The sequence below is a fragment of the Cygnus olor genome, chromosome 7 (assembly GCF_009769625.2).
Source record: "Cygnus olor isolate bCygOlo1 chromosome 7, bCygOlo1.pri.v2, whole genome shotgun sequence".
NCBI classification, from domain to species: domain Eukaryota; kingdom Metazoa; phylum Chordata; class Aves; order Anseriformes; family Anatidae; genus Cygnus; species Cygnus olor.
Window position 1 is genome coordinate 19,478,333 of NC_049175.1, and position 26,771 is coordinate 19,505,103.

Below are 26,771 nucleotides of genomic sequence, written 5' to 3' on the forward strand. Positions count from 1 at the left end.
GACTGGTGATTAGGGGGTTCTCTGATGCTGTCTGCCTATCTGCTCCACATACCCCACCGGCCCTGTTCTCCAAGTTCAGCTACAGGGACGGGATGATGACCCGTCCCCAGTTTTCCAGTCCACCTGAATTCCCAGACAGAGAGTGCCAAGGACCTTGCAGCCAGGTCCAGGGCCGTGGCAGATGACCCAGGTGAGCAGCAGGCAGAGGAGCTGGTGTCTAAAGTGAGTCTGTACAACCGAGTTCTGCTTCTGATGGCTGCATTTCTGTTTTCTCGCTTTTCTGCAGCCGTTGCTTTCTGTTCCTTGTTTGGCTCCTTTCTTTGCAGTATTATTTAGCACTGTTCTGCAGAGAAAGCATGTTTGCTGTCTTTCAGAGCAGGTTTTTAGCTGTTCTTGGCCATTCTGTGTTTGCGTGAATTCCTCTCGCTAACCCTGATAATCTCATCATCACCATCTGTCAGTTTGTTAATCTTCCATTCAGGACATGCAGAGAAACCCTGACCACATTGGCTTTTTCTAAAAGGCTGGCTATGAAGTTCTAGTTCCCTCTCTCATGTTTCCTGTATTACTGAAAGCCAATTTTAGATTGCTTGCTCTCCTTTAGCAAAACTTGAAATCAAACCATTTCAGAGATACCATATTCTAATTCCTTGGATTACTGGAATGGGAAAAAGGCAAAAAGCTGTGCAGCTTTTCCCAGTTAGCTTGTGAACTCTAAGCTGCTAATGGGCTGGAAACAGGCTGGGCAATTGTGCCTGCTGTGGGTTGCATGCTAGCAGGGCCCCCTGTGCTGGCTCTGCAGCAACCTGTCCTGGCAGTGAGGGTGGCAGCAGTCCCAGGCATAGAGGGAGGGGATGTAGGGAAGGCAAGACACCCTGTCTTTTCTCAGGCCCAGTGGTTTTTAAAAGAGCCGTGGGCATCGATGGCATTGGCATGGTTTTTTTGGTGTTTGTGTTCAGTGGACTGAAATCCTGCCATTAGGCAGCCCGAATACTTCTCATGCAATGAAACGTTACCAAGACATGCAAAACTGAAATACTTTTCAAAACTTTTTGTGGTTTCCAGTACTTCTGGGCTTGGAACAGAGTTGGTTTGGGAAGGAGGCAATACAAACTGAAATTCCTTCCCTGTCCAGTTCACATGTGGATGAAATCTCTCTCCTATGCCAAGCTGGTTGTTCTGTCACCGGTGCTCAAGCACAGAGCCACACAGACAGACTGTTTGCACCCTAATATTTTCTGAGCACATTCTGCAGTGCTCTGAGTTTTGTAGACCATGCAGATATGCTTTGAAACTTCAGTGACTGCCGAGGAAGAAAATTCTTGTATTTTCTTCTGCTGTGTTTCACTGTTTCCTCTTTCTGGCCCCCAGCAAGTGTATTCTGCAAACCACAAAATGAAAACCCCTGTAATTCAGGCAAACTCATGAGCCTGAAACAAGTAGTTCTGTTTTATCTTTCGTCTCTCGACTCCTCCCCACCCAGAGGTAAGCCTGCATCTGAACCGCAGCTGCACCGAGGCATAACACGGATCCTCATAAAACACGGGCACTCCCCAGAATCGGAGCTCAGGGGGTGTGGGGTGGTCAGCCCTGCAAGCCCCAAACCCAGCTCTCCGTTGCAAAGGAGCCTGGCAGAGTATAGTCAGTGGTCCAGTGGAAAATGCCAAAAAACATCCAAGCTGTTGTGTGAAATGCAAAGTACTTCGTGAAATCTGGGTGAGGTGGGGAGAGGGGCTGAAAAAATCCCACTGGCTTGTCCACCTTGCCTGCGAGGGGTGAGACAGTGCAAAGGGCTCTGAGAGCAGCCGTGTGACTCCTCCAAGTTGACTAGACTTCTAGCTGGTTGGGCTCTCATATGATTCCCTAAAAATAGCTGCTTATGTTTCCCATCATTGCCGTCCAGCTATTTTAATTAGCCTGTGGTCTCTGGTTTTTGCTTTGTGATGTGTAAATAGGAAATATTTACGCTAGGCCAGTAACTCCACATTCCTCCCACCTCTTTTCTTAACTCAGAGGGATTAGAGCTATGTTTATAAAATGCCTAATGCATTTGTCTGAACATCTCTAAATGTCACTGGCTTTTCCGTAATGTTTTTTTTTTCAGAGGACTGATTTTTAGATCACTCACGCTATTCACAGGTATGTTTTCCCTCATCTGACAAGTGTGCTCATTCCTCAACCTTTAGCTGAAAATCTGCTCTGGTGCCCATCCTGGGACAGGCTGAAACTCTTCCAAACTGCAAAGGGCTCTCAGTTCCTGCTGATTTCACTGACAACTCCCGATGGCTCAGAAAGGCAAGATTTCCAAGTGACCTTGGTGCCCAGAGAGCAGATAGGTACCTGATGTGTCTTTTGGCTATTTTAGATTGGCCCAGGTAGTACAGTGCTTTGCTGCGACCCTTATTTGCAGGTTGATTTAACCATCTTCTGATGTTTAGCATTTCCTGTAGTAGGTTTCTGTTCTGCTACATGTGTCTCCTGCTCTTGGCAGAGCGTTTAATATGAAACAGCTGCGCAAAAACATCTTTTTGGGGTTCTGCAGATATGATCAATGTATGTGACACCACTGTCTCTTACTGCCAAGAGCAAAACTTTGCTCCTGACTGCAGAGTCAGTTTAATTTGGGGGAAATAGATAGGATGTGGTTGTGACTGACATCCTTGCCAAAACTGTGACTGCGGCTCATTTCGTTAGAGTCCTTCAAGTGCAAGTTCTGTCCCTAAAAGCCATAAGAGGGCTGCTGAGCCCCAGTCTGCAGCCACAGCCAGGAATCTCCCAGAGCTTTCGGTTGGGTGTTCAGGGTTGGAATCCAGGAGAGCCGTCTCTGAGTCAGCTGAGGCTGGGTGATACTGACAGCAGCAGAGAGCAGATCAGGCTGTAGAGATTCTTCTAAAATTGAGTTTAAGGTCATAGTTGTAGAGCTTAAAAGATAGATGGTGGTGGAAACAATGTCTGCCAGGGATCTCAAATGCAGTCAAAGCTGAGATGTAGTAAGTTTTGTTGGTTTCAGGAGAAGTCTGATTTGAGGGAAAAATTATAGCTTTTTGTTTGTGGGAAAATAATCTCTCAGTACTTTTAGAGGTAGGCTAAAAATGATTTTGATACTGTATTGTATTAAAAAATGTACTGTAAAATTATGAATAGTAAAATCAAGGAAATACTTCTTTTTCTTGATTCATGCTGAAATTTCTTCCAGAGCTTCCTTTTGCAGAGAACTTTTAGTTTGCCAGGCTTCGTTCCAAGCTGCAGGAAGGGCAGATAGAGAAAGCTCCAAGTACTTCATAAATCTGAATTTCTCTCCTTGTCAGAGCTCTAGGAGTCCCCAGAGCTAAGACTGATAAAACCCAGCTGCTGGCAAGGTTTGAACATGGAGGAGTAGTCCTGAAGAATGTCTGTGGATGAGCCCTGCACCTGCCTCATTGCCCAAATTCTGCACAGAGTGAGGATAAACGGCCCTTCTAGCAAGGTGGAGAAATGGCTACAAGGGAAGAGGCTGCAGGATGGTCCGCTTCTGTCCTCACCTCCATATTCTCTGCTGGGTTTGTCAGGACAGAAGGTGGTTTGAACTTCAATGTGGATTGAGGCTGGATGCAGCAGAGAGGACCACAATGAGATCTCTGTCATCTCCCATGATACCAGGTGCAGCACAGCCTGTATTGGCTAACAGGAGGTGCTGAGCAGAAAATGTTTCTTTAATCTGGTTTCTTTCTGGGTGAGAAAATTCCTATAGTGAGGCACCTTCTTCCCTCAGGACCCTCAGGCCTTTTCTGCCTCCTGCAGTCAGGGAAGGGGGGTGGTGCTGGTCTGACCAGACCTTTTGCACAAAATCCAGCTGCTGGAGGAAGCAGTGGTGCTTTCCTGTTTAGGAGAAAATGTGCAGATGCTCAGGCAAGTCCAATGCCTCCTACAGGAGACTGCAAAGATGAAGACTTCAGCTTCCATCAGGCATTCTATCTCCTCCAGCAAGGTATGAAATTCAGAGATTGCAAGAGGAGGAACAAATTGAGCACCCCTTCCCCAGAAACTGTATTTTCATCATCAGAGGAGGTATGCATTCAGATCAGCTTGAGCATGGAAGGGTTTGGGTCCAGGCTGCTGACATGCTGCTGGCATGGGACAGAATTTGGCAGACACTTCCGCATCCAGACATGTCTCATGGAGGTGGAGCCCCCTTACTGGTAATCAACCCCGGGGGCTTGGGCTGTCCCAAGGAGGCAGGTGGAACAGTACCTGGTTTGCACCATGACTCCTTGCTCAGCACTGCAATGCTGCATTTCTCCGGGGCAAAAACAGACACGTAGGTGCTAGCAACACCCCTGGAGAAATGCAGGCCTTGCAAGCCTTCAGGCAGAGCACAGCAATACCTGCCTGCAAGCCTGGGGGTCAACATGTGGAGCAGGTGACGGTGTTGTCCTGCAGTGGGACGTGTTCTAGTCCCTGGTTCACCACTTCTGTCAAGTGTGTTCAGCTGATCTGCCCCTGGGGCTGCTCTGGCCAGCCCATGCTCTGCTCTTGTCTGTCCAGTGCCCCCAGACCAAGTTATTACACTGACTGTGGTAGCCCTCAATAAATCATTCAGTCTGTGGCTGTGAGGTAAGGACTGAACCTGTATTGCTCTGCTGGGCAAAAAGGGCTGTAAGCAAACAACTGAAAGCTCAGTATAGTGCCATTGCTCAGGTGGGTTATTAAGTAGGCCCCTTCCTTGTTAATTCCAAGAGAAATAGAAACCATTTACTTTCTACAACCAAGGCAGTTTGATGCTTGCATTTTCCTAGTCTAGGGTGGCATGCTTTCATTTCTGTTTATAATCAGTTCCACTTTCTGGTTTCCATGTACCAGGGACTTTTTGCATGTGGTCGGTACCTCAACCCATCAGGGTCTGTGTACTGTTTCTCTGGGACTTGCAGCTAAGGTAACAAAGGAAAAACCTGGCTCTCTGAGCATGGCAGAACTCCCTTTATTTCCCTGGAAAAAGTGTTAATGGGTGGGACACAATTCAGAAAATCCTGAAAAATGTTGCTCTTGCATAAAGCTTTCATGTCTGTACTCTCAGCCTTGCCAAGTATACCAAGTTTCAAATCTGTGTGTCTGTGTGTGAAAGATGGAGTTCATTATACTTACATACATTCATTTTCCATTGACATATATGTGTTAATTGCATATTCTTTTCATATAAATTTAGAATTTCAGTCCAAATAGCTGTCTACAAAAGTTCATTGCGATATGTTATTGCTCTACATTCACTGAGAGGAAGCAGCAGGAATTTTTGCTTTCTAACTTTCTTGGGAGCAGGGTAACAACATCTATGTGCCACTGGGTTGTGTTTGCTGTGTGCTATTCAGTAATTTTCCCCAGAAGTGGTTTTATTTTAATGGCAGGCCATCTGATCCCAGAGTCTCATCTGAGCACTGAATTTGCAAATATATGTATTTATTATCGTCATATTTGAACAAGTATAACGCCTGTCCCAAGATTCAAGCCCATTCAAAGCTGGAGTCTGAAAAGCACATTCATCATTCTGGGTAGCACTAACTCCAGCTGCTTTCCTGTAAGAGGCCTCTTTTGGCTTTTCCAAGCAACCAGCCACCCTTCTGCACAAGCAGCTCCAATCGATTTCCATGGGAGTCTTTTTAGTTGTGCCTCAGCCTCTAAGCAGTTCACAAGTTCACGGGCTTACAGAAACCCGGGCTATACCTGCCTCTCTTCATAGACAGCAGGGATGGGTTTATTTTTAGCAATAGTATTCCAGAAATACATTCCACCCCTCTTCAGAAATGTGTGGGAGAGACAGGCACACGTATACAGACGGTTCTGCCTATATTCGTGTCAGTAAGTGCCCGAAAACTGCTTTTCTACTGCCTGTTGTCATCCCAAACCCCATGTTTTTGCAGTTCTCTCAGATGGCTCAGCTCAAAGGTGCTGTGATGCATGCATTCACCAGATCTCAGTGTGTAAGTGCTGTCATGGTGCAGGGCATAAGAAGCTGTTGGAGCGTGCAGTTTGGGACCAGAACTTAACAGAAGTGCCCTGATGTTTGGCAATGCATGTGTTTGGTTTAGGATGAATTAGGGGAAGCAGTGCAGCACCAAAAGCATAGACCAGGAGTCCAGGAGAGCAGGCTTTGCAACATTTTCCTGCTGGGATACATGGGGGGAGCAATACACCTCTCCCAGGTGAGGAAATCAAAGCTGAAGGCCGCTGCGGGGAAGGCAGGCCATTGCCCCTCCAAGGGTAGGTGGGCTCACTCTGCTCCTGGGTCACAGGGAGTTGCTGGTCATCCCAAGCCTGCCGGATCCTGGAGAATCTCAGGCAGCGGATTCGGCGTAGTTGTCGCTTTGCCCTTGCTGTAGCAATGTAATTAGCAGCTCTTTTTAAAATGCAAATGAGCACTGGGTTCACATGGAGCCCTGTTCTGCCATAGAAACAGGAGCCGGGCCATAATCACAGGAGGTTCTTCATTTTGCTGCGGGCTGTGGCTCAAGTCCAGGGTGATGCTGAGCCCCAGGAGAGCCCCACGACTTCAGTAAGGAGCTCTGTGCCCTCAGCAGGGCACGGGGGGCAATCCATTGTTTATATCTGCTGTACAAAAGCTTAGCTCGCCGACTTCACGGCATATTTCCCCTATTATTCAATATCCTACTGCAGTTTGCCAAATGAAACCCAATGCTGGCATGTGCCTCCCGGGAGGGCTGCTGGTGTTGTTTGCTTTGGAAGGAGGGTGGAATGGGGTCCTTACTCTAAGAACACTGGACACATTTGTGCAGCCCTGATGATGAAATGAGCTATTTATGAGAAGGCACTGGTAGGACAGTAATGTGTTACTCATGTCCATACTTCTTGTACGGTATTTTTAATGGTGACCTTCATAAACATATTGACTCCCACCTGGAGACACAAAAATGCGGTGCTTTCAAGCTTGAATCACTGGCAGCAGCAAGCCAATCGCACGCCATTACTTTCTGTATTAGTTATCTCTGAAGCATTACCACTGGCGAATCTGAATGTAAAAATAGCTGATGACTGTTTGTTTCATCTGTCTGTTACTTGACACCGCATGGTTATTCCAATACGTATGTTTGCCTCTTCCCCACCATGATCTCCGTTTGGTTTCCCCTTGCCTGATAACTATTTAAATACATTTTACTAACTTTGGATTCCTTGCTCACTCCACTTCACCTGGCTGGGCAGGTCTGTGAGGGCTCAAGGGTTAGCTCCTCCACTTTTATTTTTCGCTTATTTATTTTTCAGCGACTGTTCCTATTAAGATAACCATGTTCAGAAGAAGAGTCTGAAACACGTAAATAATGGGAAGTGCTAATAGTAAGCAGGCTGCTGTAAAATGTGCTGGGGCTTTGACATAAAGGAAGAAAGCGCAGCACTGTACTGCCCCTGATCAGGAAGCTGGAGCACCAAAGGTAAGGGGGACGCATATGGGCATTTTTAAAACCTGGAAATGGTGACGAATGATGGTGTCTGAGCGTGTGAATGTGTAATTGATCAGATGAGAAAAATGAAACAGCATTTTTATATTTTTCTTCAGGGATGAGAGGTGGAAAGTCCTTTCATTTTGTCCAGCTCTTTTCTGCTCTCAGAAATGCAGGATTGCCTCTAAAAGTCTGTGTATGGAAAGAGACATACATATAGAATTGTATGCAGTGATTACTGTTTATAACACATAACTGTTTGGTAAAGGGGGATGATTTTTGTTTTAAAAGACCACTAAATTGCTATGAAGCTCCATTTAATTGTCCTGCACATTGTGCTGTAAGCAACTTTAAGCAAATATACATTGATTTTATTTTCCAGATGATTACTGCCTAGAGATAAGATACTCCTACAAACTTTAGTGATTTGTGTAGGAGTTTGAAGGCATTTTTATTTCTTTTTTATTTTTTTTTTAACAAATAGGAAGAGAACAGTTTAAATATTTTATAGGCAGCAATTAGTATGCTATAGAGCCTGAAAAAGTAAAATACTTCAAATACCTAGGCAGTGCTAAGAGGTCACTATAAATGACTGTGACTATGACTTGTATCCAATTTTAATCACTGGAAAATTTCTTAAATGGCATAAGCTTTTCTGAGTCCAGTTGTTGCAGAACTTCTTAATCTGCCATCCTAAGGAACTACATGTTGTTAGCCTAGCGCAGAACTCAGCAGCAAAATGACAGAAATAATTGAAACAGAGCTTGAGAATCTAAATCACTTATGCTTTTTTTTTTTTTTTTTTTTTTTTTTAATGGTCTGTGAACAGGCAGTCCAATTAGCTCTGAACAGGGACAAGCATTCTAGCACCAGGCCAAAGCAGCCGACTGAGGCTGACTTTATAACAGCTCTTGTTTAGAGGGTCCCTTGCTGGTGTCCTGCAGTTGCTGGGGGGGAAGCGGGAGGGAAGAAGTGAGAAGAGATAAGAAGGAGAAATAAGCTTTCTGGTCAGGATCAAAGCCCATGGCTCTTTTCCTCCAGTTCTGCAGAGAACTGACCATGTAAAAAGCAAATGTCCTTGGTTAATTGCTTAGAGATTAAGACTTGTGGAAAATACTAACAAATTAAAGATTCGTAGTATCTGGGGGGCCCAAAACACCTAAATCTCTGTCCTTCTGTGCATGTCACTGGAAGGGTTTTTAAATTACATGCATATTCACAAGTTACTTAACAAAACAGTTGTAACAGGCAATCACCTATGTACTTCAGGCCTCAGCCAGGTGGAGGCATGCAGGTGTAACTGTGTCACTGCAACACAAAGCAAAAGCACATGGAAATTTCACGCTGTAGCCTCTTAATCCCATCTGCTTCTCTGAAATGTTTGTCTTGTCTGTGCTTGCATTACTAGAGCTGTGCAAAAGGCAAAGGAAAATGCAAATCCCTCCAAGACCAGGAAAAAAGCCAACTAACCTTATGACCCAGGCTGGTAGAAATAACACTCCTCTGCATCAGTCTTTCATTTCTTTAGTCAAGCTGATTTTACACACACACACAAAGTTGCTGGCAGAGGGAAAATCTGCAAGTGATTTTTTTAGCTGTAGGCTTGGCTGTGCTAGCTTGCATGCAGCCGGGGAGCCAGGGCACACACAGCCTTGTCCACCTTAAGCAAGTGGGTGAGTTCATTGCTTTCAGAGCTAGCATGCATCACTTGAGGTAGGGTCTCGTTTTGGGATCTGCGGTCTCTGAGCCAGCTGACAGGTGTGTGGTGAAAGGGAGCGTAGTGCAGGCGCATGTGTGGACTGGTACGGGAGCTTCGCCTTGGAGAGAATGTTGTGCCTCTTTGATAAAGCCCATGTAAGATTTTGGGTGGGTCAGTGGCTGCCGATACATATCAGTAGGTATATGTGTGTGTGTGCACATATTGAGCTTGGTGATTTGTCGTTACGTTGCTGCTTGCCAGGCTTTTATGTCTTTCAAGTGTGTATGATCAGAGAGTGCTACTGAGACTCCTGTCTCTTGGCAGCCCCAGGGAAACTCAGGCAGTACTGAATCCATGCGCACAACCCTTCTCTAGGAGCAAGGTCTCCCTATCCCTGACCAAATGATCCTCTATGGACTGGCATAGAAAACAGATATTTAATTATAGTCTTGGGTTTCCTTATCATCCATCTTCTGTGCTTGCAAATAATGATATACACGAAGGCATTAGCTAGTAATGATTAATCTAAGTCATCTAGTAACAGTCAGACCAACCTTCCTATGAGCCAGTCAGGTCAAATAATGATGCATATTTATTTTCAGTCTCTCACCTAGATACATCACAATAGTTTCAGGGGTGCTTTCCCTGTTGCTTACACACACTGTCTGAAGCTGTTTTGGGAACTGTGACAGGGCTATGACAGAGCCAGGTACCCAAAGGCCACCTAACTCACACTTTCCACTTGAAAAAGATAGAGATGAAAATTCCTGCAAGTTTGGGGAGTGTCTCTGAAAGAGGTGTGTGTGGTTAACATTTGGATACACCTTACCACGCAGTCAGCAGTATCTGGCAGCTGACAGCTACTGCAGATCCTCAGTCTCAGATACGCCTCTGTCACTGTTAGCTGGGTCAGACATAAGCTGCTGCACCTTAACGTCGGCTTGGTTTGCCTTTCAGCTTCATTACAGACCGTTGTACAATTCTGCACCCTTCTGACGGCTTCTGCTCTGTTGAGGTATATTACAGGTGTGATGACAACATCACTGAGGTTGCTGAGGGAGTGAGGGGGCTACCCTGGGCTACCCTATATCAAGCCAGCCATTGGCCTCTCTCTTAGGGAACAAGGGTGGATTCTGCTTCAAACTCTTGTTGTTTTCTTGTCTTTTTCTCTCTTTTGTGTATATCATTTACAGGATAATCACAAGAAACATCTTAGTATATGCATTAACTGTAAAATAATGAGGAAGTACCTTAGGGACACACCATTAAACCACAGCAATGAATCAATGCCTAAATAGGAATAGGGAGTCTTCGTTTCCCAGGAAAATAAACGAACCCCTGTTTCACATTGAAGAGGGAACTGGAAGGAGCTTCCATCTTTTTCAGGAGGAGACCATTGGCTGGCTTTTGCTGCTGAAAAGAAGGAAAATAGTGTGGCCTTCTGGGATAATACATGGGGCACAGGTGGGTGGGCTCCCTCCTGCCCTCTCAAAGTCTTCCCCTAGGTGGATAGCTGTCCCATAGCCAGCTTTCAGGTGGCAGGCACAGGTAAGGGAGGCCCCAGCTTTTGTCCTTAAGCTGGAATGCCTCTGATACCATCACAAATGGTTGAGGTGCAGTTTGTCATTGCAGGAAAAATGTTAAGCATAGGGATGGCTCTGTGCTGAAGTCATACACTCTGGCCTATCTAGAAGCATGTATTATCCTGCTTGCCGCGTGTCTTGCTCAAGAACTGAGCTCTCTTGACTACATTTGAAAGCTGCAGCAAGGTGTAAGTAAGAAATCTCTCTTTTCCTGTAGCCTGAGCCGGAAAACCTTGAAAACAAAAGCTTCCACTTTCTTTTTCCTGCTCTGGTGCATATCCCTATCTGTTGGCCTGATGTTCACCATCTGAGCTCTTGGGGTCTGATTCTGTATGTAGGGATGTTACTAGGGCAGAGCTCAGACAGCCTGGAAATTCAGGGTCTTTCCTAAAATCTCTTTCTTTAGACTCGTTTTGCATCATGCTGGATATTGTTAACAGATAGTATTAATGAAGTCCTGGCCCTGACTTAATTTTCTGTAAATCTAGCAAAGGTTCACTTGAGCTGATGAATTCATTCTGGTGCAAATCTGGAGTAAAGAAAATTAAATTTGGGTTTGGCTTTAATGTCCTTAGGCAGCTCACAGGATATGAACATCATCCTTTGCTTCATGGGTGTGTGAAGATAATAAAACAGGGTATGTGAATTTTTGCCATCCAGTTATGGACAGTTTATTCAGTGACCTGCACCCTGTCATCCAAAAGGACTGCCTTAGCTGCAAGTCAAGGGAGACCGGCCATGGGTAGCAAGGCTCACAGTGCAGCTGGCAAGCACTGTGCCTGCCACAGGCTGCCACATGCTGACATGCTCCTCAGTGCCTTGTTGTGTCCCCTCTGATCTCCTGTTGTATGTTTAGGTGTGTCTTCCATAATGTGTGTTTCTCTGGGGTACTACTAGTTGCACTGGACTCTGGGGACAATGTGTTGCATATTGTTTTAGATTAACTCTTGAAACTGTTTTGGATTAACTCTTGAAACTATTTAGGCTATACATCCTGATGTCTGTTTTGAATTAGAAGTTTTATTTTGTAAAAGTCTGTGAAGTTCTGTGTCTCACAAGATCTTTAGGAAGTTCTGCATCTTTCCAAAGTCAAGACTGATGTATCTGGAACTGTTCTTTGGTAACATAGGCCAGGTATTTCAGGATATTGCATGTCCCTAAATCCTCTGGAATTCAGTGGGTCATAAAACCACTTAGAACTTGAAACAATTTTGAACCTACAAATGGCTTGATTTTTTTAAATAAAAAATAAAGTCAGCAAAATCCCTGTCCAAACCCTGCAAATAACCAGAATATATAAAAGAAAGGAGTAGGTGAGACCACCAGTAAAAAAAATAATACTTGTTTTCTGCAAGCCTTATTTCCTGAGTATCCTGTGTGAGTGGGTGTGGGTCAGACTCTCCTTGTCAAGAGGCTTAAACCGTCTAAGTGTAAACTTGTCAGTGCAGACGGTATCGGTGTGCTGGAGCTGAGGGGAGGGCCAGCATAAGTGGGGGGTGGTTTCAGGTTCCCCAGCCCAGAGAGAGAAGTGCAGCATGGCTGGATGCAAGCTGCAGATTTCTTTGTGCAGGTCACAGAGGAGAATACACCTGATTCCCTCTTGTGTCTAGCACACTTGGTGGTATCATTAGAATTTTCTCATGGGTAGGGCTGGGACTGTCCAGCACACTCCTTTACAAGATAACCAGGCCATTGTGTTTGTTCTCTTGTCCCTGTTTCTAATTCCCTTCCTCCCTGTCCTCTCCTGTCTCTAGCCATTGCAATGCTGCAGCACTCTGTAACTCTCCCTCTGCTATGGAAAAATCTCCTTTCCTACACTCAGAAAGTAAAAACAAGCTTTCATCCGCTAAGACATGCTTGAGACTAAATGAAAGGAGGTGAATACCTATCTCATTAGCCAAAATCCTGTCAGTGCTCTGTGGAGGGACTGTACCAATGCAATGTCAGTCATTACCTCAAACTGGTGAGGAAGGTTTGAGTCTTCATGATCTCAGAAAGAGATAGAGATGTCAGGAACCTGAGGAGAAGCTGAGGGCTTTACAGTAAGTCAGTCACCTGCAAATCTGCATGGATTTCGCTATATAATATAATACCAAACTACATCACTGTACTCAGCTGAAGAGTTTTACAGCATAAAGCTTCCCCCTTGCTCTTGCAGAGTCTTGCGGTAAAGTACCACACTCCATGAAGGGCAATGTGAAGACATTTTTTACCTTAACTGCTGAAGGTTAAGCTCCTCTTGTGGGATTCAGAAAACATAGATTAGATTCCCTGGCCAACCACAGATGCTTTAATTGAACTTGGACAAATCAGTTGGTTGAGGCAGGGTCTTTGCTACTGATGTGTAAATGAGACATAAATCCTGCTTGCAGCAGGAGAATTTGTACGGATAAATAGCCAAGAGGTGTACATGTACCATATTACTGGGGAGCTGTATAAATATCTCAGCGTATAATGACTGACCTAGTTACAGACAGTGGCCTTTTCCACTCAGACATTTAATGCCAAGAAATGCACTGTTTGGGTTCAGTTGCTTAAATGTCACTTGTCTGTGCTAAGTTCAAGTCATGGGAGAAGCATCATGCCTTCGCCTTGTGATTCTTGCAGAGTTGTGCTGTTTGTCAAGTGCTACACCTGCTTGTTGCCTCTGTTAGTCATGTACTATGTGCCTTTGACTTTCCCCCATCCTTTCTGTGTATTACTGACTCTACAAAGGCAGTGGGTAGGGAACAGGCAATGGAAGAAGTGAGCAGGAGTGGCAAGGAAGCCTCAGTCCAAACACGACCCTTTCTGAGAGACATCTCCTTCTTCCAGACTTGACAGGACTCTTGGCAGGATGGGGCATTTGGAGGACATTGGGAAAGGCAGTCCGGAGAGCAGCTGGAAATAACTGTTGGGTCTTTGCCATTGAACCAGAAAGGGAAAGGTAGAGAGATTGGCCATGATTCTCCATGGCTGTTGCAAGGAGTCTCTGTTCCTTCCATTTTTCTTCACATGAGGTCTTCATCTCCCAGTGGCTGAAGGTTTGCGGTCTGAACGGAAGAGGTAAGCATTCCAGCTGGGGCCTGGAAGAGGTTCCCTCTGGGGATAGGACACAGAGCAAGATACATAACACATGGTCCTCAGCTACGTATATTCCTTCTTTACATTCATGCTTCTACTAGATTGTAGTGACTATCCATTCTTATACTAGGTTGCGGTTGTGAATCTGATGAGCCTCTAGTTCCAGCTCCCATAATAACAAATGCACCAGCTTGAAAAGAGCTCACTGGGAGAAAAAAAAACTGTTTTTCTTCAGAAAAATATGTTTTGATTAAACAAAGAAAATCACAATCATATCCATTTTAACAATATTTCCTCTAGAAATGTAATTGGAATAGATTTTTATGATCATCTGGAATATTTAGTTATGAAAACTTCAAAACAAGATCACACTCTATTACAACACCATCAGAGTATTGTTTGATGCAGAACTTAAAATGAATAGTTTCAGTTCATGTGGAATAACACCTGCTATCTCTGAGTTAGCGGCAGTAATAATAGACTATTTTAACTAGTAACGTATATATTACATGTTACTTTTCATGGCCTGTAAGGTAAAATAATAAAATTATCTGAAATTAAAAGATATTGTAAAAATCTGTGAAATTTGTAATTAAAGTTCTCTTCAGAATCTTATTCTATGTGAAATTTCTAAGACAATCTAAATGAGAGCATTCTCCCATCACGCACATGCACACAAACACACAAGCAAACACATTTCCAGATGCTAATACTGTCCACAAGGTGGCAATTCAGAGTGCCAGCCATCTCTGCTGGTGCAGTCTGGGATTGAACAACATCTACCACACCACTCTTAGGTCTAGATAGTCTAGTTATAATTGCAGAAAAAATCAAAATTACTGTGCCACAAATGCACTGCTATTGTCAGTGGTGAGGGAAGCCAGCTAGAAAATCAGCATTGCCCAGAAGACATGATTTGGTGGCCTAGCCATGTGGTGTAGCCATGTAGGTTCCAAATCCCATTCCTTCTCATGTTGGTCTGAATGCCACACGGGGGTGAGGTTTGTCTCTGCAGAGATGTTGGATTTCTCTTTACTGTGGCTACAGTTACTCATGTAGCCTTCTGGACAATGCACCGGTGTCGGCTTAGGAAGTAGATGTATTTTGAGTCACCAATTCTGTTCTCAGTTATTCTACTGACGTCAGTAACATGACTCTAGATTTATACCAGTGTAACTGAGAACACAAGTTGGCTCAAAGTCAAGAACAGTGTCTCCTCTTCTCTGGCCCAGGACAAGCTGTTCAAGACACAATTGCTGGGCCAAATCCACAAGGCGAATGGACCCCGGTCTACACTGATGTGGTCCAGACACACAGTTCCCTCACCTTGCTGTCCAGTGCAATGACCAGTTGTCATAATACCTGAAGTCACCTTGTTCTGTGCTAGTCATTTTTGTCAGTGTTTGGGGTCTTCAATATAAGCAGGATAGCCCCAGTTCTCCATCCACCATCAGCTGGAGCAGGCGTTTTTATTTCAGTAAAGTGGTTCTTCTTCCATTGAGCGGGAGAACTCTCTGTGGCTGCCCATTATGACCACAAAGCATAAACGAAAGTGATCTTGCTGGATGAGGGAAACGGAGACTTGTGCTAACAGTTTTCACCTTATGACCACCTTAATGCGGAATCTGCCTTTCCTGATGGTTCAGGGAAATGTGGATAGAGTATCACTGTCTCTCTTGCCAGGCAACTCCACTCCTTGGTGAGGACATTGTGGTCTTCCTCCCAGACCATGTGCCCTGAGTACTGATCAGAAAAGGCAGTGTTTGTGGAGGTGCCCATGCATTAGGGCAGGCCAGAGGGAGCACTTGGCTACGATGCAGCACAGTATGACCAGCCCACACACTCTTGGCAGTCCAAGCAGCTAGCAGTCACCGCAGGGCTCTGGGTTTTGAGCTTCCTTGTGGATGGATGCCATACAGAGAACACCACATGAAGAAACCAGCTCACAAAGATTTAAAAAAAAAAATACCAAACTTCCCTCCCTCTCCCTTCCCTTCCCATCCTCAAGGGGAATGCAGTGCTGCTGACTTCAGACTGCTATGTAACTTGCAAAGGCACTGCCAAAATGCCACCGCGATGTCTCACGGCAAAACATTTCAGCCAAATACCAGCCCAAGGGGGGTGGAGGAACCAACCATCCCTTTCTGTATTGCAGCAGCACTGATGTCACACGCTGCAGCCAACTTTGCTGGTTCACCCAGCTCCTGCCTAGTGAAAACAGTTGACATTCAGTTTGTGCCAGGCCAGGAATAGTCTCTGTAACTTAACCTCCTCATCACAACTTGCTAGGCATGTAAGAGAGCCCCTGAAAAAAGCCTCCTTTTTAAAAGGGAAGGGAGTTTGATTTCTGATTAAGCTCCTTGAAATCTGTACATTCATCAAAGCTTTTCCAGTAGCTTGTATCGGATGGTGCCTACTGAAAACACCTGAGATGTTTCTCAGCATTTCCCAAGCAGTTTCAAATGTTAAGATTTGCTTTCTTCTATATTGAAAATAAATAGACTAAAATCACATATCCCAAATTTTAGAACTAGCTGAATCCAGAGCTAAGTTCAGACATTGTACCTTGCTTGCAGGCTGCCATACTTGTCCAAATAGATAGAGAAATGTGATTTTACCAGGTTACTAAACCAGCTATAAACAGCTTTCTTTGCCCAGCAGTTCGGAAGCTGATGTTATACAAATATAAGGAATAGTTAGACCAGTACAGTCCTGCTATTTCAATTCAGTCCTTGTAATGATCTGCATCTTGAACACTTGGTGTAGGTACATCTTTTCCAGCTTGAAACATTACACTGCCCAAGTGCTAATATTATGTCCAGGCAAGACAAGGATCTTCACAAGGGTTTCAGAGACAGTGTCAGTCGCTATTCTACTTTAATCAGTGGCGCTGAGTTGTTTTTGTAACAGTGACTCCATCTAGGAAAATAATTGCTGAGATTACATCACAATCCCCATGTTTATTGTTACCCTACTCACTTTTCAGCAAATGTTCTCAGTTTACAAGGGACAAGATGTTTCTTCAGACCTCTGTCCATGATATCTGAAAGCCAAGCTTCCTCCTAGTTCAGGCATCACCACCAATAAATAGTGATAAGCATTGTGCCACTGGAATTCAGTCAACAGCTCCGTTGATGAGTGTGCCAGAACATAATCACATGCTCCCACGGCTGCGTTGGCTTCACACAGTTAAGAGTACCACAGAAGCAGTGAAATTGTAATTTAATCTCTGGGCAAAGCGATAACCAAGTACACATCTCTGCGGCGAGGATGCCCTTTTACATCTGTCTGCAACCAAATGTAGCATTTTTTGGTGTTTCTTTGCTTTCGCTTTTTTTTTTTTTTTCAGAAATCTTAAAAAAGACTGTGAAAAGTTCCAGTTGGTACAAGCCTGTCCTTAGACTAACAAAGACAGCCTTACTTCCTCAGATAAGGTGTAGGAGACCATCCCAGAGGGCAAGCCCTTGTTGCCCCTTTTGCCAATGTGTTTTGACTGCTGCAGACTGACACAGAGGTTTCCTTAGAGGAGTCTCTTCCTTCAGGAAAATCTACCCTACTTACTCCTATGTCCTGTTTGCACTACCTTAGTGCCAGGCAGTACTCCCTGTAGGAAAAAACTATTGTCTTGCAAGTATTAGACAAGCTAGCCTGAAATCCATGGGAGTCTCCCCAGCAAATGGGCAGCAGCAATGCTTGTCTGCCATAGCTGAACTTTCCTTTAGCATCTCCTGATTCTGACTCATGCGCGGAGGCAAAAAGATGCTTTGTTTACTGCCCCTCACCATCCCAGCTGTCCACCTTTGCTCTCCTTTACAACAGAGGCAGTAAAAACAATGGGTTTTCAGGTCTCAGCTGCTTCAGTTCCCAGTCCAGCAGATGGACATTTGTCTGTCCTTGTTGCCAGTAGGAAGTCAGATGCAGCTGGAGTGGAGGCACACATTTTCCTCTGCAGTCCTTCTGGAAGGGTAGCACATCTGGGAGGTAGAGAGCAGCAGGAAAGAAGTCATCTGTCCCAATCCCTCCTTTTAGCCTGGAGAAATCGCCCACCCTTTAGAGTGGGCAGACTGCTGGGAAATCATTGCTCACTCAGCAGCTGATCTCTGGTGGGACTACCAGAGTGTTGAAGGTTGTGACTGTTTTTTGTTAGGAACCTGACTGCACTCCACAAGCTACCAAACCCTCAAATTATCAGTGTGGGATGGATACCTGTCTCTTGGCTAGAAATTTTGTAAATCACTCCTGAAATCATTGTAAAATGTAAATGAACAAATGAATGAAAAAGTAGAGCATGTGAGAAAATCTTCAGCTCATGCAAACAAATGCCTTTGTTTTTGAATTGTAGAACTCAAGATCAAAAATGCTGAAGGTTGGAAACATCCCAATACACTACTTCTGTCAAATCTACATTTTTGGACTGTTTTTACCTCCACACTAAAGATGGTCAAAGATGAAGCCAAATACGAGCATGAGAGGAAGTTCTAGAGATGAGAAGCAAAATTGCATGGCAGGTATGCACCTGTATTTCCCTCTCATATAAGAGTTAAACATCTCAGCCAAGAGCAGGATGGCCTTTCTCTGGTCTTTTTTTTTTTCTTTTTTTTTCTTTTCTTGCTGTGTTATACGCAAAAATGTATGTAGGGTGGAGAAAATGAAGCTCAGTTTTGAAAAATCTTTGTACAACGTAAAATGGAGAAGCTCTACTAAGCTCATTTTATTCTGGTGTAAATCTACTGTAGTTCTGCATAAGTCATTGGAATTGTATAGCTGGGAGGACGGAATCAAGATTCACTATGATAATTTAAATTTATAAATAGGTTGCCCTTTTTTTTTTTTTAATAATAAAGGAAGATGAGGAGTGTTTTCATTTCAAGAAAGAACTGTCTGAGTAAACTCAGCTGAGTAAGCCTGGTTTCTCTGACTTTTCATACCTGGACTAGCACTGAGTCATTATGGGGAAAAGGCGCCCTTTCCAAGAGTCTCATGGAGACATGACAAAGTGGAATCATGGATCTGGGCACCTGGAGGGTCTAAAATCTGGATTTCATTACTCAGTTTTATAGTAGATTCAACCTGTAGATGGGGACAACCTCCACCTGTGTAGAAGCTGGATGCTACTGTAGATGTGAACTTTGCTGTTTCAGATCATCACAAGTTAATGAGGCAATTCTACCAGGAAATGGAAATACAGATCAGACTTTCTTTAGGGAATGGGTTTTACATGGTTCTTGAATATGCTTCTAAACTGAATCTCACTGCAGTTTAGTCAATAGTCTGTTCAAGCCCTTGAGTGTGAGAATAAGTATCTAAAGAGTTTAGAGAGTAAACTCTAAAGGGTTTTAGAATATACATTTCAAGTATAGCTGAAGGGTCTATTTTGCTTATATTCATTCCATCCAATGATTCCCCCACCCTGTCTTCAGGCTGATGTGGAGATAGATATTGCTGTGGGCTCTGCCTTGATATTGTATCCAGGGATTAATGGAAGGCTCTGATATTTTATAGTTGTGTGGAATGGGTTACCGTTTGCTCTCATCAGTTCTGGAACTGAAACCAAATGTTCTCTGTGCTCCTTTACTGGGACTGCTAGAGTCCCCTAGGCACTCCTGCCTTCTGCTGGCTAAGTTGATATTAGCAGGCTCTTCAGTTTCAATATACCGACCCAACCGTATCTGGATATGGGTGGCTAAAGCATTTTACCTCAGCAATATTTGCTTGGAACATGCTAATGCACAGTAAATTATTTTTTATTATTCTTTATGCTTTAGCTGCAGTGCCATTTTGCTTTCTCAAGCAAGGGCTCTGCTCAGGGTACTAGTCACAGCAAAGCTCCAGCCTGACACGAGGAAGTTCATTTCTCTAGACATAGTATGGATGTACTATGACATTCTTTGTTGAAATAGGTTTTCTCTTCTTTCATTACTGTTTTACTTTTTTTTTTCTGGCCAAAAAAAAAAAAAAAAAAAAGGCCAACCTCCTTAGCCAAACACTTGCACAGCACTTGGAAGTGTTAGTGACTAGAGGTATGCAAGGGAAAGTACTTGAAATTTGGCTCTTAAGTCTTTGTTTAAGAGCTAGAGTAAATAATCTAATGTGAAATAATTTTTAATGACACTTTCCAGTAACTAAAGTATCTACTGTGAGCTACCTGAATTGACTGAAATAATTACTGTTTTTCATGTTGTTTAATGCATTCCTAGCATTTTTTTTAGAACACATGTAGGAGCAAATTAGCCAGTGACTGGTATATCTGGAAAATGCTATTTGTTTAATAGTGTTACTGTATAAAAGTGATAAATCATGTTTTTTGGCTTTGCAGAGGAGAAAGCTTCCTTCACCTGTTCCATAAGATGAATCAATGTGCAGCAGCACTGTCTGGAGGAATTCCCTTATGCTTGTAAATTGCAAACGGCTGGAGCTACCCAACACAGTCATCTGCCTGTTTGACACCTGAAATTAATTGTTTGGATAATTCATTCATGACTCCCATGAACAATGCAGGGAAATAAGAAACATACAGAAGGACACAGTGACTCCTCAAGTATTGGGAGTCTTCTGGATGATGCAGACCGAGAGGTGAGCAGCCTCACAGACCGGGCTTTCAGAAGTCTGTGTGTGGCAGAACTTGAAGACTCTTACAATGAACCAAATCTTGCCATTTCACCTGACCTTGCCCACCAGTTCTCTGCTAAATTTCATCCAGGGACATTAAACCATGCCATCAAGCTAACAGCAAGCTGTAACAAGCTAACAGCAAGAAACCATGAACATACAACATGGGCTTCAACATTCCAGCAGTTACCAAAGTATGCTCCGGAGGAGAAAAAGATTGCTAAAAATAGTACCCTTGGCACAGAAAGGAAAAAGCTGAATTTGCCAGTCCCTGGTCCAAGGAACAATAAACATGTTTCAAAAGTGTCCTCATTGATTAAGACATTTGATAAGACTGCAAACCAAGGGTCAGGAGGTTCCCTGATAGCCATTAAGCAGCCCATTAAAAATAGCTTTCAAAAAAGTAAATTAAATCATGGAAACAATATGGCTTGCGGGGATGACACAGCTATTTTGAGCATCCACAAGGAACTTTCTGAATTTTCTGAGGATAGTCAAGATAGCCACTGCCTTACTGGTAAACATGAGCCACAGAAAAGACATAATAAAATAGATCTGAGTTATTGTGATTCTGATGGTTATTATCCTGTGCTGATTGAGATGTCAAAAATAGCCAAGTCAAATTTTTCCCGTTCTTCTAAAAAGGCTTTGAAAAACAAAAATATGAAAGTTAATGAGCCAGCAAAAAAAGGCAATTTTCTTCACAGTGAGAATAGTGCTTTTGAATCATGGAAAGTCCATCATAAAAAATTGACTGAAAAACAGGAATTTGTTGATCTAATAACAGAAAAGGAAGGTCTTATATATCTTGAAGAAGCACCGTTTAGTAAAGGATCCCACACAAGTGAACATAAATTGCCACCTGACAAGACCACTGTTGCCAAGAAGCAGGAGAAAGATTTTCAGATGGAGCCAACACCAACAGAAACTGTGTTCAGCACCCCCCTCCCAGCTGTATTTGTACCTCAGGGCCCCCTCCATTCAGGAACTGAATTTCATGCTGCTCTTCCTCCTGCACCCCCACCTAGGATCCATGTGCACCACGGTCCTCCTCGGCCACCCCCAGTCCCTCAGGCGCTTCCTCTTGCAGCTCCCACCCAGCAGAGCCATCCCCCAACACCCCCCATCCGTGAAGCCCCTCCTGTACCACTGCCCCCCTTGCCAGCACAACTTTCCCCCCTTGCCATGTCCCAGGCCTCCGTCTCACCCCAGTCTGTGTCCTCCAGGATGGTTTCATCCTCACCTGTGTCCCAGGCACCTGTCCCACCTCCACGAGGTCACCCACCCACCTTAACTGAAGAGGAAGACATCAGTCCCCAACAGGACACCATCTGTCCACCCTGGAGGAGACCAAGGACTACAAAAGAGGCATATGAGAGGAGACAGACTTCAAAGGAGAAGTTCACAGCCAGCGATGAGACATGCTCATTGTCTGAAAAGATGACTGGAGTCAAACCTGATCTGGACGTGACTCCTCTGGCTAAACAGGCAAACTCCCCTGGATCAGCCAGTCCCACTTTCAACATCACCGAACTCTTAACACCCATCATACCACCAAAGCAGGAGGTGGACCCCATGGAAGGTGAGCTGATCCCACTGACACCTCCTCCCACTGACAGCATGGCAGAGAGGGATGATGAGGCGACCGGATTTGGTGATTACAGGTCTCGGGATAGTTACAAGGCAAAAGCATCAAGTCTGTTATTCAACTTGAAGGATGTGCGTAAGCGTGTTAAAAGCATTTATACCCCTTCTCCTATGTTAAGGGCCCTGGAGAATAAAAATAAGACTAAGGAAAATATACAGGAGAATATAAAAGTGAATGCCTCATCGTCAACTTTGCAAGAAATAAGTAACAAAAATATTGCAGAGAAAGACGAATCGAGTGATATAACTTCTGTATTGTCTGAATGTGTTCATGAAAAGGACAATAAAACTGATTTAACTGGACACTTTACAGACAATTACCTGACTTTGAGTTCACCCCAGACAACAGCGGACCTTTTATTTCACCAAACTGGAGACAATTTGCAGCAAGATAATTCAAAACACAAAGATCTGGTTAAAAACACAAGGGATAATGAAAACTGCCCCATGTTCAGACATCAATCAGAAGAACCCAATTTAAGAAAAAGTCTGCCGTATCCAGCACTGAAGCCATACAGTAGAGGCCATGCAGATACAACAGCTGGGCAACCTGTGCAAAAACCCAGCTTCCGAGCTGAGGAAATTGAGAGACAGGCTGGTCATCAGGATGAAAATTTTGCTTTCAGAACCCTTCCAAGCCAACTCTCACCGGCAGAGGACATGCCTTACAGTGACATCCAAAGCAACGTGGCAGTCAGTGGCCATGAAGCACAAGGCAAAAGAAGCCCCAGCTCTTCTGAGCAATCTTTTGTCTCCACAGTAGAGCAGCCTTTTCAGGAGGAGCCATTTCCACTGGATCCCCTGATACAGAAGCCAAGCCTTCAAGAAAGCCAGCGGACTAAGGCTGAAATGAGTGCAGACAGTAAGAAAAGCCATGAGGAGAGAGTGAAAGCAGCTGGGGAAGATGAACTGCAATATTATGCTTGTATCAGCTCTGGTACTGGTGCAGCAGAGAGTAGGGAGGGTAGGGTTACTGGGAATGAACAAAAGAGCTTGATGAAAGAAAAAATAAGGCAAGAGAAGAAGGAAGAGGCCAATGGCATGGATTCTGCTTCTGACAGCGTAAAGGACACCTCCACCCCGAGGTCTGAGGAGACACAAACACAAGCATCTTCAAGCTCATCCAAACCCTGTCTGTTTATGATCAAAGATAACACATTCAGGTCACCTCAGGTAATAAGGGCTGTCAAGTTGCCCCTGTTCAGGTCCTTTTCCCTGGATGATACAGTGAGCAACAGTTATAAGGAAATGGAAGGTAGATTTGCATCCTCAGCAGCACACAGCAAGCAGCCCCGAGACACGTTGCACGCCCAGGAGCGAGGCTGGTCGGCATTGAGGCGCAGAGGGCAGCAGAATGTGAGGGAAGGAGCAACTGATAAAGAGAGAGATGCCAGTGAGTCTGGATCTACTTCAGCAACACTGGACCCCAATCTTCTGGAAGATACAGAGAGCTTTTCCTTAGGGAAGCTGATGGAAGAAGATGAAGAGACATGTGCTTTGTTAAATAAAGATGGGAAAATGAATGAGGAAAGCGTCTGCAGCAGTAAAGAGAAGTCCCAGATTAGGAAGACAAGACACAGCTTAACACAGCCAAATTTGGGTCTGGAAAATGACCAAGCACAAAGCAACTCCAGCTATCCCATAGAAAGAAAGACAAATTACTTTAAGAACCATCATTTATCTAAACGCAAAGGTGGTTCTTGTGCGAAAAAAATAATAACTAGGGAGACAATTTCCCCTGTGACTGGCTCCATATCAGAGGACCACACATATTCTCCTGTATCCCATGAAGTTTTAGAGGAAATCCTGCACATGGAAGGTGGCCCGGTTTTGTTAGACAGTCTTGAATGCTCTGCTGTTACAAGACCCAGGTCGGGAAGCACGATGCATTCACTTGTTGCCAGTTTACCATCAGATAAACCAACGATTTCTAGCCTTGGAGAAACAGAGGATGCTATAAACCCTGCCTTGCTGAACATGACACTGAAGAGCCAAGCTGATATTTCTGCAGAAGAGATACTTGATTCAACGCAGAGACATCTACTTGATTCTGCAGGGGAAGCTGAGAGATTGGAGCTCAGGGGACTTGGGGAGAGAGGAGCAGGAAAGCCTCCCGCTGTGCCACCAAAAACAGAAAAGGCACTGCGGCGGGCCAAAAAGCTGGCAAGCAGGAGAAAGAAAATGGAAGAGCAGCAGAAAAAACATCAGACAGAGCATACAGATGCTGTAGGGAGAAAGCCTTCTCATTCTGGACAGGCACTAGTATCTCCCTCGCCCTTGGGATATTCCCCTCTCCATCCTGCCCCTCACTCAGCATTTCCTCCTACAGAAACCAGTATAGGAAGACTCAGTGGTGGATCAGCAGTAAGCCCTTCACCTTCTTTAACCCAGCGTAAACTCCTCCAAGACCCTGACTCTGGCCAATACTATGTAATTGATTTACCAGCTGAAGTTAATTTAAAGACATTTTATGACCCAGAAACTGGCAAATATGTTCAAGTGTCAGTCCCTTCCTTGGAAGGGAATTTATACCCGCCCTCCTCTTCTGAAATTAGGAGTTCTCCCTATGCCTCCTACCCTAGAGTGTTGCCTTTACCAGCTTCATCTGTAGCAGTGCTGAAGTCACCTTCTCAGCTCTCTGAACCTACATGGTTAATGCCGACTGTGCCAGGAGAACCACCTGAAGATGGCCAACAGAATTGCAGATGCACTGAAGCTTTGGATACCCAGCCCTATATTGAACCTGTCTCTTACTCCTACGGCCAAGACACTGAAGAAACTCAAGTTCACTTAGGAAAGGACATGAGCCCAACCCCAAATACAGACCGAGTGTCCCTCACTGATTTAGATGATTTTGTTGCTGAAGGGGTATCCTGAAAACTGAAATAACAAAACATGCCAGCTAGTGTTTTTAAGATCCATTTGGACAGACACACGCACACACAAGCACATGCAGATTTTATGTTTGTACAACACTATATGTCTGAACCTCGCTGTGGTTTGGGTGGGAAGGAAAACGAAAGCTGACCGTGTTGAAAGATGCAAGGTGATGATCACTCTTAAGAAGTGTGAAATTGAGCAAGCCCCAAATCATCAGTGAGATAAAGGGGCAATGCCAGCTAAAAAATGAATACAACAGTATGAAGCCACTGCTTGCTGCTGCTGCTGCTTTGCCATTATGGTGGCTGGGATTGCCAAAGCAAGTGTCCTTTTGCCCAGATGGGCTGCATGATGTATGACAGAAAGTAAAACCTGTGAAACCATCCTGTCCATCCTATGAGACCTAGGAAAGATTCTGCATCTCACAAACTTTCCTCACTCCCTGCCGTTGAAGTGTATTGACAGGTGGAAAGCCTATGGCTACAAATATGCCATAATAAACCTGAGAGTCATTTTTTGCACACACTGATTACCCAGATGTTATTGACAAGAAGATTGTATACTGGATGCACTATACAGCAGTCATATCAAAGAAACATTTAAACAACCAGAATACATTTGCAGCTGCTCTGGACTTCTCATATACCTTTGCAGTATCCACTAACAAGCTGCTGAATTCTTTATATTTGTTGATAATCTCCAAATATGCTCTTCTAGAGTCAGGGGTTATTTATAATTAAAATTTAAACTTCAACTTATCTTGATACTTGGCCTGAAATATTTTGGAAAGGTGCAAGGCTGAATGAAATGCCTTAACATTATTTAATTTTTTGTTAGGATGAGAAGACTTTTGCTTATTATAATTGAAATGCTTTTTGGTTTGGTTTGGTTTTAGGCTCCCACTGAAATACAGTGCTAACTTTTAAAACCTGAAAAATGTTTTTTCTAATTTTGGTCTCATGCAGTCTGTGATTTAAAGAAAAAAAAAAAAAAGAAAAAAAAAAAAAAGATACGACACATCCAAAGTACTAATTTCTGGAAAAGTGCTTCTTTGAATTATCACTATTCTTTGAAAGCTCTGTATCAAACTATAACTCATCCTTGCTTAAGATCTTCTTTATCATCATAGATAGTAGAAGAACCTTGGTGAAAAATGTAATGTGCCTGCTTATAAATATCTAAATTTGGAGTATTGTTTTCCCTTTTTCCCGTCTCATTTGCATAGTTTTCTCTAATTAAAATTGAAGTACAGGAGTTCAAAGAGCAGACATTAATGTCTGCAGACATTAAAATTTTTAAACAATTTTGACTTGGAATTCAGAAAATGCAGTCTCCCCTGTGACAGGGTTTGTTTTGAAAGAAATAAAAAAAAATGAAAATCAAGAGTGTTTCAGGAATAAGGATGGCTTATCAGGCTGTTATATTAAGATAAATGGCACCTATTATGAATGTTTTTCTTCTATTTTGGTCACAAATATTTTACTAAACTGACATGGGGCCATTTTTGTTGTACTGTTACCTGCTTTCACTGTATATTGCATAATGCCTATCCAGCGTAGGGCAGAATGTCATCATGTTAAAATACTGAGAAATGGATTTATTGAAGTTTTCCATGGTACATTTAGACAGATACTATGTAATCTGAAACCCTAGCAGAGTGTGCAAGCCATGGTTTTGATTTGATATTACAAATGTAAATGCCCTTAACAGCCACAAGTCAAGAAGCAGGCAGGTAATCAGAAGACATAATAAAAGCATGCTGTCCAAGGGGAGACTATGGATACAAAGTATCTGTGCACAGACATGAAAAAATGGTAATTTGATAAACAAAATATATAACCGCATTAAAGCAAACAAACAAACCAA

At 43.7% G+C, this 26,771-nt stretch overlaps 1 protein-coding gene across 4 annotated transcripts; it reads left to right on the forward strand.

Annotated features, from left to right (window-relative positions):
• The first annotated feature begins 3,948 nt into the window (after window positions 1-3,948).
• C7H10orf71 (chromosome 7 C10orf71 homolog) lies at window positions 3,949-26,771 on the forward strand. 4 transcript variants are annotated; one of them, XM_040563264.1, is made up of 4 exons: window positions 3,949-3,967; window positions 7,249-7,415; window positions 18,112-18,277; window positions 20,086-26,771. In XM_040563264.1, the coding sequence occupies exon 4, from the start codon at window positions 20,262-20,264 to the stop codon at window positions 24,900-24,902; it is 4,641 nt and encodes a 1,546-aa protein (XP_040419198.1). In that variant the 5' UTR covers window positions 3,949-3,967; window positions 7,249-7,415; window positions 18,112-18,277; window positions 20,086-20,261; the 3' UTR covers window positions 24,903-26,771. The 4 variants fall into 4 exon arrangements, with proteins under 4 accessions (XP_040419198.1, XP_040419197.1, XP_040419199.1 ...); XM_040563263.1 differs by lacking the exon at window positions 3,949-3,967 and adding an exon at window positions 6,958-7,070; XM_040563265.1 differs by lacking the exon at window positions 3,949-3,967 and adding an exon at window positions 13,521-13,751 and having other exon boundaries at window positions 7,061-7,415.

Coding starts and splice junctions, on each gene's coding strand:
- C7H10orf71 (XM_040563264.1), top strand. CDS start 20,262: ATGCAGGGAAATAAGAAACATACAGAAGGACACAGTGACTCCTCAAGT.